This window comes from Limanda limanda, chromosome 18, assembly GCF_963576545.1.
Source record: "Limanda limanda chromosome 18, fLimLim1.1, whole genome shotgun sequence".
Taxonomy (NCBI): Eukaryota; Metazoa; Chordata; class Actinopteri; order Pleuronectiformes; family Pleuronectidae; genus Limanda; species Limanda limanda.
In genome coordinates this window covers 8,615,628-8,634,602 of record NC_083653.1, presented here as the reverse complement: position 1 = coordinate 8,634,602, position 18,975 = coordinate 8,615,628, and the positions used below count along the sequence as shown (strand labels likewise).

The 18,975-nt window shown below is 41.4% G+C and overlaps 1 protein-coding gene across 1 annotated transcript; it reads right to left on the bottom strand.

The window, feature by feature from the left end:
* Positions 1 to 8,483: 8,483 nt before the first annotated feature.
* Positions 8,484 to 18,933, bottom strand: LOC133024871 (protein crooked neck-like). Its single transcript, XM_061092035.1, has 13 exons — positions 18,885 to 18,933; positions 17,958 to 18,052; positions 17,027 to 17,227; positions 14,844 to 14,888; positions 12,329 to 12,507; positions 12,080 to 12,240; positions 11,535 to 11,710; positions 11,321 to 11,443; positions 10,705 to 10,776; positions 10,101 to 10,181; positions 9,390 to 9,482; positions 8,915 to 9,160; positions 8,484 to 8,552 (listed from the first exon to the last, which is right to left on the bottom strand). Exons 1-13 carry the CDS (start codon positions 18,931 to 18,933, stop codon positions 8,484 to 8,486), a joined length of 1,590 nt encoding a protein of 529 aa, XP_060948018.1.
* Positions 18,934 to 18,975: the final 42 nt, after the last annotated feature.

Below are 18,975 nucleotides of genomic sequence, written 5' to 3'. Positions count from 1 at the left end.
ATTGTTTAAAAAATTAAAAATATAAATAACTTCTGATGGACCCCAACAGGTAGATTTCTCACTTTTCATTTAGCTCTGTAATTGTCTCTTAGCGGCCTCCTCGTCTTCTCCTCACTCAGATTTGGATCAGCTATGCAAAAGCTGTTGGGAAGGAGTACTGCTCCACACGGCTGAGCAGGTGCCGGGACATTTTCGAAGAGGCAAATCACAGCCTCAGGACGTGTCTGGAGGAGGATAGGCTCATTCTCGGTGAAGATGAAGATGGTACTCCCAAAAAATACCCTGATCATCTTCTCGATGTCGGGCATTTGCAGCTTTATGTAGCCCTTTAAAAGTTTGTTTTTTGTCTGCTAGCGTATAGCTGTATTCTGAGCCAAGAGAAACAGGGATGAGTGGAAATCAAAGCTGCATGTATGTGTTCATAAAGTTTTCCTTCAAAGCTTTTTTGTATTTGAAAGTAACACATTGAATCTCAACCTCACAATCCTTGATTGTGTGTAAGTTTTGGTCAATATGTTTTTACACTTCTCTTTTAAACTCTTAAGTCTCTTTAGAAACACAATGTTGTTCACCAAGCATGTCATCAGTACACGAGCAACACCGCTAGACAGCAGACACACCTCTCCGTCACATGCAGGGTTACACAAATACAATAACTGGCAACACAACAAACTAACATGAAATCATTATAACAACATTATATAACTTGTAAACTAACTTTTGATGTTATTTACAACCTAAAACTAACAAAAGTCAGAAGAGCGAGGAAAGTGTGTACCTTCCCGATGGTGGCCAGGTCCAAGAGGTCCACCCGTGGAAGCGCAGGTAATGTTCTTGTCACAGGAAAATGCTCCACTTCCGCCACTTCCGCCACTACTCATATATACATAGATATAACATTATTATAATTATTATTTTAAATGTAAATCAAATGTACTCATCAAAATAACTCCATGAGTTTGAGTTAAAAAAAAGTATTTACTGAAATAAATAAGAAAAACTCCGTATGTGTGTCGTCACCTTGGCAAAGCGCCTGATTGGCTGTTGACTTTCTAACTGCGACACAACTACTGCACTTCAACCCCACTACTCATATATACATAGATATAACATTATTATAATTATTAGTTTAAATGTAAATCAAATGAACTCATCAAAATAACTCCATGAGTTTGAGTTAAAAAAAAAAGTATTTACTGAAATAAATAAGAAAACTCCGTATGTGTGTCGTCACCTTGGCAAAGCGCCTGATTGGCTGTTGACTTTCTAACTGCGACACAAGTACTGCACTTCAACGCTTCCCCGCCTTTCTGACCTTCCTCTCCGGTGAGTGATGCTTCGCGAACTTCAGGATCACAAATCAAAGTTTGAAACTAAAATACTGTGAGCTGTTAAGTTAGCTACTGCTGCTAAATGTTGATAATAAGCTTGCTTGTGTGGAGTTGCTTTCATGACAAATGTGGGAATACTGTTGCTATTCTAGTCATACTTATATAGGGATTTAAATGAATGAGTGATAAGCTAGCTTGATGCTAAGTTGCATTAGTTCGCCTGGGGCCAGTGTCGGGGGTAAAAAGCCATTAGCCAACGACTATTTTCAAGTCGCTGAATTAATGGTTTATTTCGAACCGACATCCGTATCGGTCGTTTTTGAAACAGCAGGGAGGCTAACCGCGCCGGGTTTAGGGAGTTTTATTTGCTTTCTGTGGAGTTTGACATCGAGTTGACGGGAAGCTAAGCTAACGCTCGGTGCACAAGTCATTAACTGCTATGATTAACTGCGTAGGAAGGCACAGTGAGCGGGCGTGGAAGAGAGAGGGAGCCGGTGTCTCTCGCTGACCGAGAAGCTTCAGAGAAAGTAGCCGTGTGCTCGATGTTAAACCATGTGGGAGAATACACGCTGCTCCTCCAGACACACGCCGAGCTTCAGCGCAGTGCGGAGGATGGCAGGTGTCCCGCGAAGTCAGTCGTCTTACCGTTGTAGTGGACTATAGTGGATCCCATCCTGATGCTGGATCGTGGTCTTGCTGGCTGCTGACCAGAGACTATGATTGCAGCAGGACTGCTTCACATATAGTATTGAAAAATGTTTACCCTCATCGATGCTGCTAAAAACTTTAATCCTGATGATGTTTTCCTACACTTGACATCTATTGCACTTCTGTCCGTCCTGGGAGAGGGATCCCTAACATGTGGCTCTCTCTGAGGTTTCTACATATTTTTACCTGTTCAAAAGGTTTTTAGTAGTTTTTCCTTACTCTTGTTGAGGGTTAAGGACAGAGGATGTCACCATGTTAAAGCCCTATGAGACGATTTGTGAATGTGGGCTATACAAATAAAACTTGATTGATTTATTGATAGTCGAGTATTAGCGCCCAGATGGCTTCCGAAGACTGCTTGGACTCCGGAGCCAGGTAACAGTTGTGGCGGTAGTTAAATGCAGAACATAGTGTGTTTTACAAAGTATGTGATATTATTAGCGCGGCGCTTCAGCTCCCGCTGCGAACAGCCAAGCGCCGGCGCTCTAGGGATTAGCGCGGCGCGGCCCTTCGGCGTCGCTTCCGCGTCCGGTTTGAACCCGGCGTGACGAGCAGTCCGCCCCGGTTGACGTTCGCAACATCGTTCAGGGCGGGGGGCGTGGCGGCGGCGGCAGGGGTAACCGCGGCGACCGCAAAAAAAAAAAGTGGGTACGTGCGCCGGAGCGTCCACGTGACTGCCTCCAGTTGTGCGATCGACCCACACTGCCTTCGCGATCTACCGGTCGATCGCGATCGACGTATTGGGCACCCCTGCCTTAGACACTCATCACTGGGGAGAGAAAAAAGGCAGCACAGGACACAGTGGATTCATTTCACCTTAACATCTTTAATTCTGCTTCACACGCCATGTTGAAATCAGGGAAGGCCATTGCCTGAATTGTTATTTTACACGATAGTATCTGATATTTTGTTACTATTAAATCAAATAAAACCTTATTTTGGAAAGTAGAGTCTGATAATAGTGTTGGCTTCAACATTTACAGTTGCTTTAACTTTGAGGATGGATACTTTGATGTACAGCCCCAGACCAAGGAAGTTTGAAGAAAGAAAGAACAGAGACAAACTGGCTGTCACACATCACCTTGTCCATCACCTGGTCAAATGGAGTCCTGGACGTTAGAAGGAGAAGCGGAAGAGGAGAAGAATCCGAGGAGGTCAGAGGTTATCGATTAGTTATTGTACATGAACACGCACGCACACACACTGCCAGTGAGTGGTGACAACATGAAAAATCAATTTGGGCTCCAGATGCATGGAGGTGCTGCTGCATGCACCTCAGCTCTGTGAGTCTGACAGATGATTTGCAGCTGAGCTCTGAAAAAAGTCGAGATTTTTTTTCTGTCACGACTTTTGTAGAGAATCTTAAAACTGACACTTGTCTTCTATTAGAGAACAGCAGACAATTAATTTCTAGCTTTGTTTAACAAAGACTAATTTAACTTATATTTAACTAATAAATAGTATCTAGCTGGAGATGTAAACTTTTAAAATGTCTATGTTTGAGTCCATATTATATATGAATATTAAATATATATAATATAATTTGTCATAGTTGACTTTTGATATTAAAAAGCGATTGGTATTTCATACATCACCCTGTTTTCCCTCGTTAACTCTGCAGGCAGCATTGTTCACGTAAACGTTTTGTCATCCTTTGTTAGAGTGTCACCGCCGCAGCGATGTGTTGCCTCACTGCCGTCTCCAGGATGATGGACTCTGACAGGATGTAAGTACGCTGTCTTTTTGTCTCAGTCTGTCTTTATCCATAACTACTAGAGTCTGGAGAAGTAATTGCCAAAAACTCTGAAGTGTTAACAGTGCACGTATCGACACCATTACTGTCAACAGACGCTTCACTTTAAGCGTTTTCAGGAACTCCGCTGCACAACGGTCGACTGCAGGAGTGCAATGAGGTTCAACAGAGCAGCTGCACAGTCTGCTCATTGGTTCAGTGGCTTACTCCCAGTTTTTAGGTCTGAAATTAATTCAGCAGCTAATGGGCTCAAGCTGATGACCTCAAAGTGCGAAGATACTGAGAGACGACTGCTTTTTCTGATCTAACAAAAAACGTCTACAGTTGATTCGATTTTTTTGTTTTATTTAGCTACATATATTCAATTTGATTTTTTTCTGTTGATTGAACGAGTTTTAGAGGTGAAACAGGTCACGAATGCTTCAGTTCAACACGGATAATGTTTCGCCTGTTGGATAAAAACAAATGTCTGTTTTATTTTCAGAAACACTTTTGTGGAAAGTCTCTGTGAAGCCAAACTGCTTTCAACAGAGCTCAGCCCAAAGAAGCACGGACTCCAAATGAAGCTCATGCCACTGAAGGCCTGAGCAGCGTCCTGGTGAAAGGTTGCGGGAGGGTCCCGCTGTTTCACCGAGGGCATCAAACGAGTGCGTGAAGGACTCCCTGCTCCGTGCAAGTCAACTTTCATCTGGGTAATTCAGATCTTAGCCTTTGGGGCTCAAAGACGCAGTGAAGATCCTATCAGCTCGATTCCTGGAGGCGATCAGGCAAGAGGACACAGACATAAATGTCCTATTTTTGTCCCCCTCATTATTTGTATTGTTTCAGGTTGATTTTACGACTTAAATCTAAACTTTGTCATCTTAATGACCAGCCGCAGTGGTCCAGATGAGCGTATAACGGCTAAATGCAGAGGAAAACTTTCTAATCTCAAATCACCCCCACGAACGGGCAGCACATGGTTCAGCCCAATCAGCTGCCTCCAGTATGTGGTGTCCGCACCCCCATGCCAAGACTTTTGCTGAACCCGGAAGTGACCCCCCTCCTCCTCTCATGAGATGATTATAATTGGTTTTAAGTGATAGCGTCTGCAACTTGGTTCTTCTGGTAAATCCATTGAGTGTTTTTCTGACTTGTGGCGTTCATGTGAGGTTTCAGATTATACAGACCCCACGTGAATGTATTTTGTGTTCTGGAGCAACATTAGTATGTGCAGCTGTAGCCATCACAACACAAACAGAGAAATCAGCAAAATAACATTTCTAAATATCAAATAAAGGAAAAGATTTGAGAAGTCATTTAACAGTACTGAACTTAGTGAATAGTCTGATGCAGGATCTACAAAATGTAATTCTCATAGGGCAGATGTGAGATCTCTGCAATATGAGATGTCTGTAATCCAGTGTTGTGTTAATGATGGCTTCTTCTGCGTTGCACTCAGAGAAAACCCTTGACGGAGACGGTAAACTGTTTAGCACATGGCTGTGTTTATTGTCTTAGCAATGGCACATCAGGTAGACAGATACACCTTCACTAACAGTGATGACACAAGCTTGCGTCCCTACTTAGCGCTCCAGTGCCTCACAGTGGTATAATAATGATACTGCACCCCCAGTAAAAAAACATACAGAACTGTGAAGCCTGACACAATCCTTCTGTAACAGCTGAGGACAAATGTGAACACATACTCTTAACACCCCAACCTGAACTGAGGTTGCAGTACTTCAAAGAAAAAAATGTGGACCTCGTCACACATTTTAAACTCCAAAAAGTATTCCTGTAAACTTCTAAAGTTTCAACTTAGTTACAGGTTTAGTCATATCTGCCACCATCTCTTCAGTAGAGCAATACACCAGAGTTACTTTCCCCTCATTCAGTTTTTCATTTATGAAGTTGTACTTTATGCCCACATGCTTACATCGCGGTCTACTTACAGGGTTTTTGGCTAGTGCGATTGTTCCCTGATTGTCCTCATACACTTTTGTTTGTGTGTATTTGTATTCCTCGATACCTTCCAGTAGTTGCTTGAGATTTATACACTCTTGTATGGTTGAAGCCAGAGCCATGTATTCTGCCTCACAAGTGGAGAGCGCTACTGTAAGCTGTCTCCTAGTCTTCCATGAGACTAAAGAGCTGTTCTTACTGAGACTTGCACATTATCCTGTGGTACTACGCCTGTCGGTGGTATCAGCTGCCCAGTCAGCATCAGTAGCTTCCCACTGTAGTTTCTTCTGAAACACAACTCTTTCTGTAGTACCTCTGAGGTACCTTAGTACGTGTTTCACAGTGACCCACTGTTCATCTGTAGGCTCAGAAAAATACTGTGATAGTTTACTTGCCACTAGGGCTGCACGATTATGGCCAAAATCATAATCACGATTATTTTTGATCAATATTGCGATCAAGATTATTTATCACTATTATTCATTCATTTTAGGGACAACATCTTTTTCTTGCACTTTCACGTTTAAATGACCAAGAACACTGCTTCCACTTCCATTGTTGTGCTACATTCCAGCTAATGTACACGTCTCTGCATCAAAATAAAACTTATACGGTTCTTATTAAATTTTACCCAAAACTAAAAATAAATATCCATCACAGGATGCAACCAAACAATTTTAAACAATTCAGGCCTATGCAGAAAAGGCAATAAATTATACTGTAATTATTACAGTATAATTTATCACCCTTAAACTGACACATCATAATCTCACCTAAAGGCTTCATTTTAAAAGAAAGCTACAGTTATTGTTACTTGGCAAATTATTTATTGGACACGTCTTTGGCGATTGCATCCGTTATTTCAGTGTGTCTGTGGGAGGTGGATGGATACGCTGTCGCGCTATGCAGGGTCGCTGTTATGGATTTCTTGGTTGACGTTGGACATCAACGGATATTTGGACACCTGATAGAATTTCAGGTGGTTGAACAAGTTAGCTGTATTGCCATGCGGCGCAGATACAACTCTAACGCACTTGGTGCATATGATTTGTTCGTTGAATCCAAAAAACTCCAGACAAGGGATGATGATCCTTTTTTGAGGGAGTAGCTCCTCGCCTTGTACTTCTGACATTTGATTTACCTTTCACACGACACCCGTGACCGTCTGCTCTCTGTCTCTCTACTCTTTTTAGGCTGCCGCTGAAAGGGTGCGCGCATGACACCTGCCCTCTGTCTCCCCGCATTTTAAACGTCAATATCGCTGGCAATCATGCTCATTTAATTGTGGCAGCCAAAATCGTGATCGCGATTAAAATTTGATTAATTGTGCAGCCCTACTTGCCACAAAGCTCAAATCTGGCCTTGTACATGTGGTCAGCTATATAAGGCTGCCTACCGCCTCCCTGTACATCCTGACATCATCCACTTTTACTGCATTCTCTGTATAGTCTAGTTTCTGATAACAGGGTGTTTCTCTGAGTCTACAGTTTTGCATATTAAACCGCTCCAGTATCTTGTTAACTTACTTTTCCTGTGACCTCTTTACGCATCGATCAAAAAGCTGAAAAAGAAAGAAATTCTAATTTACAGATGGTTTCATAGTTTTATGAAAATATCTTGATATTATATAAGATAGTTAATAGAAACAATACCTCTCAATCTGTCTCTTCCAATTGTTGGAAATCGGGCTATTATTATTATTATTCAGGCAAATGAATTGGCTTTTTGAGGGCTTTAACATGCTGAACTTCTTACCAAAATTTGCAGAAAGTTAGAAAGTGGTGAAAATTTACGTATTCTGAAGGAATTTTCAATGGGCGTCGCAAAATGGCTCAACGGTGCCCCCCGAGACCCCTGGAAGGTGTTCCCATTGACCGATCTTCACAAAAATCGATATACAGGTGTATCATGACCAGACAAACAAAAAAGTCTCTTGGTGCATTGGAAAAACACAACAGGAAGCCTGCTATCTTGCATTTAGTGGCCATTTTGGCCATATTCCACATTTTTTCTTTGATACACTTGTACCAGGGTTTTCATCGGATCAACTTCAAATTGAGATGAGTGTCATCACAACAACATGGAGATAAAAACTGATTGACGGATTTTTTTTTAATCACACGGTGTGACCGTGGCGTCAAAGTTTGATTACACGCCATTAAAACACGAAGTTCTGTAACGCGGACATACATGGACCATGAATCCTTTGATTTCAGTCTTCCTAGATCAAAGGAAACTTTGTCTTGCAAAGGTTACGTCTCTCTCTCTCTCAGAACTGGTTATTTTTGTTTTTTTCAGACAAAAAGCATGCAACGCTTCAAAATGGATGTGCTCGGGCCCACCCAGTGCTGCTTTGCAGCCCTAAAAATGTTATATTTATTATTAGGGCCCGAGCACTGATCAAAGGATCAGGGAGGTCCCTATTGTTATTGTAAGGATTATTTATTATTATTATTATTATTCAGGGCAAATGTATTGGCTTTTTGAGGGCTTTAACTTGCTCAACTTCTTACCAAAATTTGCAGAAAGTTAGAAAGTGGTGAAAATTTACGTATTCTGAAGGAATTTTCAATGGGCGTCGCAAAATGGCTCAACGGTGCCCCCCGAGACAGCCCGAGACCCCTGGAAGGTGTTCCCATTGACCGATCTTCACAAAAATCGATATACAGGTGTATTTAGGGCCCGAGTACCTCCGGTGGGAGGCCCTATTGAAATTGAAAAGATTATTAGGGCCCGAGCACCGACTGTCAGTCTTGATGCTGCTCGGCGGTCTCTTCAGGAAAGGTGAAGTCGGTATACTCCTCCGATCTCTCCTCCTGGTGGGAAAATCAGGGAGAGATAATGATCAAAACCTGTGACTGGCTGCAAGTCAAGGCCCTTTCAACTTTTAATCGGTGGTTTGTTCAACCAATGTTTTAATTTATGTATAAAATGTAAAATCAAAAATTATTTAGTATTTAATTTAAAATAATATTTATATTAACACTGGGCAGACACAAACACTGAGAGAGCCCCTGTTCTCCACTGGACCAAACCCGTTCCACCTCCACTGCCTGAGTCAGTGAGCTCGAGGACCAGTTCTCCCCCTCCCATCCACAGGCCCAGTTACAGGGCCTCCAGCCCAGATACCCACACCCTGAGAACCACTGCTGCATATAATTTGACATTGTGTTCTTACCCCGTCCTCGTCCACCAGTCGCCTCATCCTTCTCTCCTGCTGCGGCATCTTGGCCAGGACATGGTTTTCGGTGGTTTCGGAGCCATTCTCCCTCTCAAAGAAATACCAGGCGTTGAGGAGCTTGATTCTATCCTCCTCCGCACACGTCCTGAGGCTCTGATGGGCCTCTTTGAACCGCTCCCGGCACCTGCTCAGCCGTGTGGAGCCGTATAGCTTTCCCTTAGTGTTGGCAAAGCCGATCCTAACCTGAGTGAGGAAAAGACGAGGAGGCCGATAAGAGCCAATCACAGAGCGAAATGAAAAGTGAGAAATCTGCCTGTTGGGGTCAATCAGAAGTTATTTCTAGTTTTAATTTTAAACATGAAAACACCAGATTAAATTCAGGTTAGCTTTTTAAAACAGGTAAATCCACCAAGTTGGACATATTTATGACCCCAGGTGTTTTTGGAGTGAAATGCTCGTGTGCAGTTCTCACCTTTACATGATTGTGGTGGTCCAGCCACTCCCTGTAAAGGCCCTTTGGCCCACCCCTGTCGTTCTCAAATCGAACGAGAGACTCCAACAGATCCTAAGAATGATAACAGTGACATAAAATCAAGCCAAACAAAGATAGGTTATTGAATGTTTGTAATGTGTACTTGTATGTGCAGGATAAAACAAAAACCATTAACAATTATAAACAGTACCTCTGGCACATCTTGGCCCAGTGTCGTGATTGCCTGTCTAAAGACCGTGAATGCCTCGTTGTGGCATCCACTTGCAATCAGCCTCTCCGTAAGCTGAGCCCAGGGTTTTTTTAGGGAAGGTTGTACCCCCAAAAAACCAAGGATCATCTTTTTTATGTCAGGCAGCTGGAGCTTTATATAGCCCTTCACAAGCTTTGCTTTAGGGTACCACCTAATCGCTGTAGTCTGAGCCAAGAGAAACAGGGATGAGTGGAAATCACAGCTGCATGTATGTGTTCCTGCAGTTTTCCTTCAAAGCTTTTTTGTATTTGAAAGTGACACATTGAAGCTCAACCTCACAATGTTTACAATCCTTGATTCTGTGTAGGTTTTGGCCAAAATGTTTTTACACTTCTCTTTTAAACTCTTAGTCTCTTTAATCCTCATGAATCAGTTTGTGGAAAGTGAAAATGAGTCTAAATGAGAATGCGTCAGGAAGTCTGTCTGTTTTGGAATCTCACCAGGGCCTCTTCTGCCACGTGCATGTTGTTCTGTTCGATTTCAAACTTCGCGTAGAGCAGCCATATCTTTGCGAATGTGAACTGAAACAACGAATATTACACAAGATTAATAGTTAAATAACAGCACCAACTTTTTAAGTGCTGTTCTACTATTTTAACTTATTACTTATATTATATTAACAGGACTGTAATATCCCATTTTTCATTTGAAATCTGTATCACCTCATAATGAGGCAGCGCTGGTACATCGCCCTCGTTTTCATTGGATCCTGACAGAAAGAATAGAAATGTTTGAATATAATTAGAATGGATTGATATTGATTTGTTATTTGACCAAACCATGTTATTGTTACCAGCTCTCTTCTAGGACTGTGACGTGTTAAATAAAATATTGCTCTAAAAATATGTAAACAATAGTCAACTCCCATTTTCTTTTTATTCATTCGACCCAAATTAAACTGCATATTTTTTTAACCCACCTTGACCTTCTGCTCTTCGTAAAGGGCGTAATTGATGGTAATAAAAGGTAAATTTACCGTCTCCAGTGACACTTCTCACAGATGAGTGGCTTGAATGAAACGGCGACTTTATAAATCTCCCTCACCGTTTCAGGTTCATCATGGTTGTACAGCACGTGGAGGTAGGCAAGCCATGCGTCGTAGTTACGTGGATTTGTCTGAAAACAAAAATGACTTGTTAACAATAAAACTCACATATTCACTTCAAGGATATATTTAGGGTATATTTATGGGACGGTTTCAGATTTTTTTTGTCATAAATTAAAAAAAGTGTGACCATATTTTCATCACTTTTCTCAAACCATCATCTACCCAAATCCGTCGGGCTACTGAATGTGTGTCAGGCTCTAGTTTCCTGGTCAATACCTGGACTTCCTCCTTGTATTGTAATTAGGGCTGGGCAAGTTAACTCGTTTTAATCGAGTTAACTCAAGTGATGAGTTAACTCGATTGTTTATCCGCCAATTATTTTCTTTTTTCCTGTTCTGCAGCATTATTTTCTTTTTTCCTGTTCTGCAGCAGTCAGCAACAGACTTTCACAAAATAAAAGCCTGACTTTCACAATAAAACAATAAATAATCAAACCTGAGTGAATGCGAGATAAAATAATCAATCGAGTTAACTCATCACTTGAGTTAACTCGCTCGAGTTAACTCCATTGAAACGAGTTAACTTGCCCAGCCCTAATTGTAATGTTCTTGCCCTGGTAAAGTAGTCCTCGATTACCCTCTGGTCTCCAAAATTCTTTCTGAAAATTGTAAAGTTTTCAAGGAGCACTCTCGTTCTGGAAAAGGCAAGGTCGTAGGTATTCAGAACACGTTCAAACTGTGAGGGAAGGGACTGTCAGTTAGCAAGTTTGTTTTTGTTTTAATAAAGACATGGTCTACATGTTTTCTTTATGCTGAGTTACACAAACCTGTTTTTGGTCTTCCTCAAAATGAATATAGGCCATAAAGAACTCTGGGTCTCTGGATATTTGAACACATTGCAGCGCCCTCTCAAACACCTCTCTGCTGTGGGTGATGTTGCCATTCTTTTCCTCAAAGAGAGCGAAATCCAACAAGTTCTTCCCCTTCGGGTGAACGATTACAAGTGCAACAGTGTTAAGCAAAACAATGTGACACCAGAAACATACATGAACCTTTGATTTACACTAACTAAGTGTAGAATATGACAGATTCCTGGATTTCAAGTTGTTTTTTTGGACAGTTAATGTATTTTCTTGAAAGTTTGTTGTTATGAAAAGAAAAACACGGAATGTCTCATGTCTTCTGACGGTAAATGGCCACATGTAAACAGACAGCTCCATCTATTTACCTCAAGTTCCTGTGTAGACCAAAATAAATATGAATCCAAAAGTAAATCTTTCCTAGACACTAACAAACCTCCCTCAGTTTCTTTGTGTTAGTTAATTCTACTCTTTTCTGTGGATTAACTCAGAAAACACAAACAAAAGGATATATCGCTCGTACAGGCTGCGAGCAAGAGCCACCTCCCTGTGTCTCAATTCATTTTCAATAAAGAAACGCCAGGCCTGTTCCCCAGGGCCCGTCGCCATCCATTCCTCGAACACTTTCCTGCACTCAGGAATATTAGACTCTTCGGAGTATATAAGATTGTACCTATAGGAAGGACCAACAGAAATTGCAAAAACATTTTACAGAAACCAGTGACAAAACCATGATCAGTCAGCAGGTTATTAAATATAACTCATACCAGAAGAGCTGGAAATCTGGCCGGATGCTTATGGCCCTTCGCCAAATGCTTTTTGCTTTGACCTTCTGCCCGTTGTCCATCTCATATTCTGCATATCTTCGCCACAGATCGGACTCTGTGTTTTCATGTGCCAACTGTGCCTCGTAAAGGGAACGTTGCTGTTCCAGTTCGCGCTGAAAGAAAAGACATTCACAGATTTCAAATTCATTTCTAATGCATTTGTTAATCATTTATGAATGGAGACAAGGAGTTTAGGGAGAACCAAAGGATATTAAATGAGTGTTATTTAGCACATCATCATGTTTTAGCACTTTACTGTGTATTAAAGAACTTATTGTGTATTATTTATTTTGGGAGTATGTACAGTTTATTGAAATATAAGTGCTACTTCCAATCCTAAGAGACTGCAAGTGAAATGGAGTTAGTAAATACAAATGTACTTACTAACGTACTGAAAATGTCTTTGCTGCCAAACTGAAGAAAACTATACGATCTGGTGTGCACTGCATTCTTTGTCTGTTTCGTTTATCCCTGAAACCAACTAATCGATCTGCTAGTTTGCTTATGAACAAGTTGAATCACAGACCACCTGGTGATCTTCATGTCAGGTTACGTAGATAACTGACTCTTAATAAGCCTTTGACCACTTTTAATTACGCCTCAGCTTATTTAATCTCTTTAATGATTGGAATATTTTGCACAATAAATTAACTTTGACCGTCTGGGCCGCTGATCTCAGTCTCCCCTCATCTCTCCCCGCGATTAAAATAAATCTGACCGTGATTTAAATAAATTACAGTGGGAGGTTGCAGATGTTGTGTCTCCAATCACAGGAGCATCAGGCAGCACACAGTGCCATCTTGTGGCCAATGTTGCAGCCCATACTTTGGCAGAAATAGCTCCAGCTCAACTTTTCAGGGTGAAGTAACTTAATTTCAGTTTGTTATAAGACAATAATCAGTTAGTCAACCTGCAGTACTTTAGAAACAGGGATGTTAATCTACAAGTCTTTGTTTTTTACAGTAATTTCAGACTCACGGGTCTATAAACTGAGCTGTAAACTGTTGCCGGTGTCGTTTTGTGTATTAATAGCTTCTGGTGCCAGAGCCGGCGTTTAAACAGCTGTATGAATCCTCCACTTTTAAAGAGTTGAATTTGTAAAGATAGTATTTCATTCTGTTTATTTATCTGCTGATTTGCAGATTAACTCAGAAACCACAAACAAAAGGATATATCGCTCGTAAAGGCTGCGAGCCTGCGCCACCTCCCTGTGGCTCAGCTCAAATTCAATGTAAAAGGGCCAGGGGCCTCATTTATAACCGTTGCGTACGCACAAAACGGGCCTGAAACGTGCGTACGCCACTTCTCACGCCAACGTTGGGATTTATAAAAACAAACTTGACGGGAAAATGTGCGTATTTCTACGCAAACTTAGACCCTCCCGTACGAGCGTTTTGGGGAGACGGGAAAACGGCGACACAGACGTGAGGTGGTGAACTGCAGCAGATTATTGATCCAATTCATCATTTACATTAAAACCAACAGTTTTTCTCGCGCGACGTATATGCTCCACACGAGCCTTTTAATTAAAAAAATATAAAACAACTTTAAGCAAATAAGGTTCAGATTCGATTTAACGGCAGAGTTACAGAGCCGAGTCATTAATAGGTTTTAATAATATCTTCTAACACTGTGCGTGTATCATCAGATCGCTACAGTGAACGGGACTGACCAGAGAGCGAACAGAGCGCACTGGAGATTACTTATAAGAAATGAGGAAACTTTCCAAATAATATCCCAGAGGAGGTGAGGATCCACTGATGTGAGGGAATCGGTCCGATGCTCTAAATAAATACATACTGCCGTGACACCGGAGCGGGGATCTGCTCGATGTGTGCATGTGACTGGAAGAGCGAGGAGGAAGAGAGGGTTCAGCGATCTCTGATCTCACACATTGTTTTATCCACAGCAGCAGCGGCAGAGTATCAGTGTATTTTCTTTATAAGTGACATCGCTGCTGTCCCATGAAGTCGCTCTTCACCTCCACCTCACTAACAAACACCTCGTTGTCAGTGTCAGAAAGTTTCACTTCCTCTTCACATCGCTTGATGCCGTGACTCCGTCAGGACTCACGGTGGAAACCCATTGGTCAGCAGCATCATTTAATATTTACGCTGTGCTTTGCGTTGACCATTTATGGTGGAAAGTGGGCGTGTGGAGGGCGGATTTGAAGGCAGATCCACGTACGAACGTTTCCAAGTGGACTGTGATTTTTAAAGCGAACATTGCGTTCAGTTGTACGTGCGCACGGTTTTATAAATCGGAATTATCTTTTGCGTACGCCATTTCCGGATTTTGTACGTACGTACACTTTTAGTATGAATCCTACGCACTCTTTTATAAATGAGGCCCCTGGCCTGTTCGCCAGGCCTGGCCAAGATGGCAAATGCCTCATTGTGGCACCCAAGTGAAATCAGCCTCTCGGTGAAGATGGCACTCCCAAAAATACCTTGATCATCTTCTCGATGTCGGGCATTTGCAGCTTTATGTAGCCCTTTAAAAGCAGGGGTGTCAAACTCAAATACACAGTGGGCCGAAATTAAAAAATTGCAAGGGCCAGAAGGGTTCAATGTTTATTGAAAACTTATTGAAAGAACCTTAGTGCACATATTGGACCTGGAACTAACAAGGCCTATAGAGTATAGAATTTCCAGTGAAAACATTTTCTACAGGCAAACAACAGCCAAAAATAATTGACTTCAAAGAAAAATCAAATGTCCTGTATTGGCAAGAGAAAAAAAGTTTTCCTGCAGCATCTGCGTCTCCCACAGGCGCAGCTTGGTTTTAAAAGCCCTCACTGTAGCGTACATGTCAGTGATGACACAGCCCCGCCCCTGAAGCTGCAGATTGAGCGCATTCAGGTGGCTTGTGATGTCACACAGAAACGTTTTAACAGCAGCCTTGCTTTGTGATATGGTTTAGTGAACATAGCCTGCTGTGACACCCAACTTCTTTTTAGCTCCTCTACCTTCTGTGGCCTCTGTCACGTCCAGATGCTTGTATCGGTCTTGGTGCTTCGTTTCATGTTGTCTTCTCATGTTGTATTCTTTCATTACAGCCACACCGTCTCCGCACAGAAGACACACAGCTTTGCCCTTTACATCCGCAAACATATACTGTGCCTCCCACCTGTCTAGAAAACTCCTATTTTCAAATTCCACCTTTCGTTCAGCCATTTTTGGGGAGCGGGATAGTTGACAGATGACAAAAGTGGTATGTAGTACAGACTGTGAGGCGCGCGTTCGCGGGCCTGTGATTGACATGCCAACACACGGGCAGTGCATTGTGGGATCTGTTATTCACCCTTGACCCGCCCACTCATCAGCCTTCCCACACAAACCCCCAGCCATTGGTCTAGAACTGTCAAGTGCCCTATCCCGACCTGTTCACTGACCCTTAGGAATTCTTAACAATTATTTTGGATTGAGAACTTGCAAAACACTGCCGGCGGGCCAGCTCTAATAGTAAATAGATTTTATCATGTGGGCCAAAGATAATTCATTCGCGGGCCACATCTGGCCTTGAGTTTGACATGTGGCGTAGAGCAACAACATCTTGGCGAATGTGAACTGAAACATTAAATATGATAAAAGAGTAATAGTTGTAACTGACTGCATACCTGTTAGGTTACACAGATTGTTTGATTTTTTATTTGTGTTGGGTTCTTTGTTTTATTTTATTATGTTTAAGTGTATTTTGTTTAATTTAAATTAGTAAATTTGTTGTCCTTTTTAATGTAGCAACTCACCTCTTGTAAATGCCTGTAGCTTTCGCGGAGCAATATTATAACACAAAATTCCTCCCTGGATAATTAGAGATTTCCCCTCGGCGAGGAGAATGAGGTATGAAGACGTTTTAATTCCCTTTGCTACAGGTAGCTCGGAACGGGAGTCGCTTAGTCACGGCTTTAGGCGATCTTTGTTTATGTTGACGGCACACAGCGGGTGAGTCGGGTTCATTTGGATGCGCTTACGCGTTACTTCACATTAACCCGTCATACTTTTCTCACATGGTCATTTCTTTGTTTAACTGATGTTTAGGTATTTTAATAGTTGTATTTGTCTTTTATTAAATGATTATGTTGTACTTGTGTTATCGTTCTAGTTTTACAGTGTTTCTACGGTGCCATGGTGAAATGTTTGAATAAAGAGCCGTGAAGCATCATTTTGGAACTCTCTGCGTCTTGCTTTGCCAGCCAGGGGCTGTTAGAATAGTTAAATAACAGCACCAGCTTTTTAAAGTTGCTGTTCTATTTTAACTAATTACTTATATTATATTAACAGGAATGTAAGATCTGAAGGTCAGATTTTAAATCTGTATTACCTCTGAGGGATGAGATTCAGTCAGGCCTGGTACAACCCCCTCGTTCTCACTGGATCCTGATTTTAAAAAAAGAATAGAAATGTTTGAATATAATTAGAATGGATTGATATTGATTTGTTATTTTACCTGCTCTCTTCTGAGACTGACGTGTTAAATAAAAGATTGCCCTGTGATGGATATTCTTCTCATTTCCAGATTCTATTTTTTTAACAAGTTCATGACATTGAACTAGAAAAAGATGTAAAGAGTCAACTCATTTTCTTTTTATTCATACCACTCAAATTAAGCTGCATATTTTTTTTAACCCACCTTGACCTCCCGCTCTTCGTACAGGGTGTAATTTATCCACAGGTAAATGTACCGCCTCCAGTACCTCTTCTCCTGGATGGGTGGGGTGATGGTAATGGCTCGGTCATAACCCCCCCCCCCCCCCCTCCTCACTGTGTCAGGGTCATCGCTGTCCAGCAGGTGCAGGTAGTCAAGCCATGCGTCGTAGTTGTGTGGATTTGCCTAAAAAACAAAATGACTTGTTAACTTAGAAAAAAAGAAAACTGGCTTAGTCACTTCAAGGATATTTTTAGGTTTCTTCTTTTAATTAGATGAAGCACCGCAGCACCTGATGTCGTCATCCACTGTGGCAGCATGGACGACCTGCACGGGCGTCTGCACAACACTTCATGTTTTTCTCCCCTTAACTAAAGATGGCCTGCAACTGTTTAGAGTTGGTAGTCATTGCTAAGTGTCATGGATAATATCAAGTCAATTTCTATATTAATTTTTGGTTGGTAAAAACAATGAACACGGTTATCACAACCATGTTCATCCCTTACTTTCTGATTTGATACACTTTAGATATAAACCCAGTGTTTTATTTTTTCTCCTTTACCATAAGAGACAACACGGTCAGCACAGCTGTGTCCTTCAGGCTCATCCGTCCCTAATAAAATGACAGGAAGCATAAAAGTATGGCATTATTGTAGAAGAAATGTTACTTATGAACAAAGTTTGTGTCCTTATTTTCTGTGGATATCAAACTATGTATTTTAATATGGTTTTGGATTAAACAGTGCACCACAAAGACAATGAATATACGGTATGGAGATCCCTCTTGAACATTGTGAGAGTTGGCAACACCAGGTATTTGTGGATTTTTGTCTGAAACTTGTTTTTTTTAAACTCATCTCACCGTAAGCGTCTTCGTCAGGTTCTACATTTTTCTCGCAGAGTAATATTCTATCACCGTCCTATAGACGCTGCAGCCCAGATGTTTGTACATGTTCACCGCCACTTGGTTGGAAACTCGCACGAAGAGGTCAACCAAGGAATCCACCTTTCCTACAAGACAACACCACATAGACAAAGAGTCAAACCAAAAGGAACAAAAGTGTGTGTTGAATTTCAAGCGTGTTTTAGAACTAGTAGCTAAAGGAGGATACGAGTTACCAGACGGCTACCTGACGGAAAAGAGATAAACTAGCCACCTGGAAGATGTGAAGTGTTTCAAAGGCTTGGTAGTAGCTCACCTGAGGATAGACCACGCCTTCTACACCATGACCAGTAATCTGGAAGTTTTTGAGTCAGAGAAATGTGTACAATATAAACACGAAATAACAATCAATAACTCTGTACTACAATTTATTGATAAAGACTCGACTCAACACACACACTTGTCTCTCTTTTATTTCGAGGACAGGTGCACGTGTCTCTTCTGATGTTTCTCTCTTTTATTCTGCTGAAGAAGGAAGTATTTTTTTATTGGTCCACAAAATAAAAGTGAAACCGCAGAGCAAACCGCCTGGCTTTTCAGAATAAAAGTATGACCTCAGAAAAGAAAGTCTCAGTTCACGACAAACTCTAATCAGAGTTTTTGTTCAAAGATAAAGGACATTACAGGAAACCGGAAGTAACGTGTAGCTTCAGATTTTTAATTCATTCATTCGAAGTACAAAGATTGATTTGAGGCTGTAAACTTTTATACTGAGCTGCATTAATGAGCTTTTATTTTAAATGCATTGCCAAGTGATATACCACTAGGCACACATAATATAAAAACTTTATATTTATAAACTTTACTCTTTAATAATATAATATAAGATAACTTAAACAGTGTGGCAACAAAGGCAGCCGCCTTTATACATTGTGGCAACAAAGGCAGCCACCTTTCAACCGTGTGGCAACACTGGTGAGGTGAGGTAAGACCTGTTGCTCTTTTCCATAGTGTTAAAACGTGGTAATAAGAGGAAGTGAAGGAGAGAGGG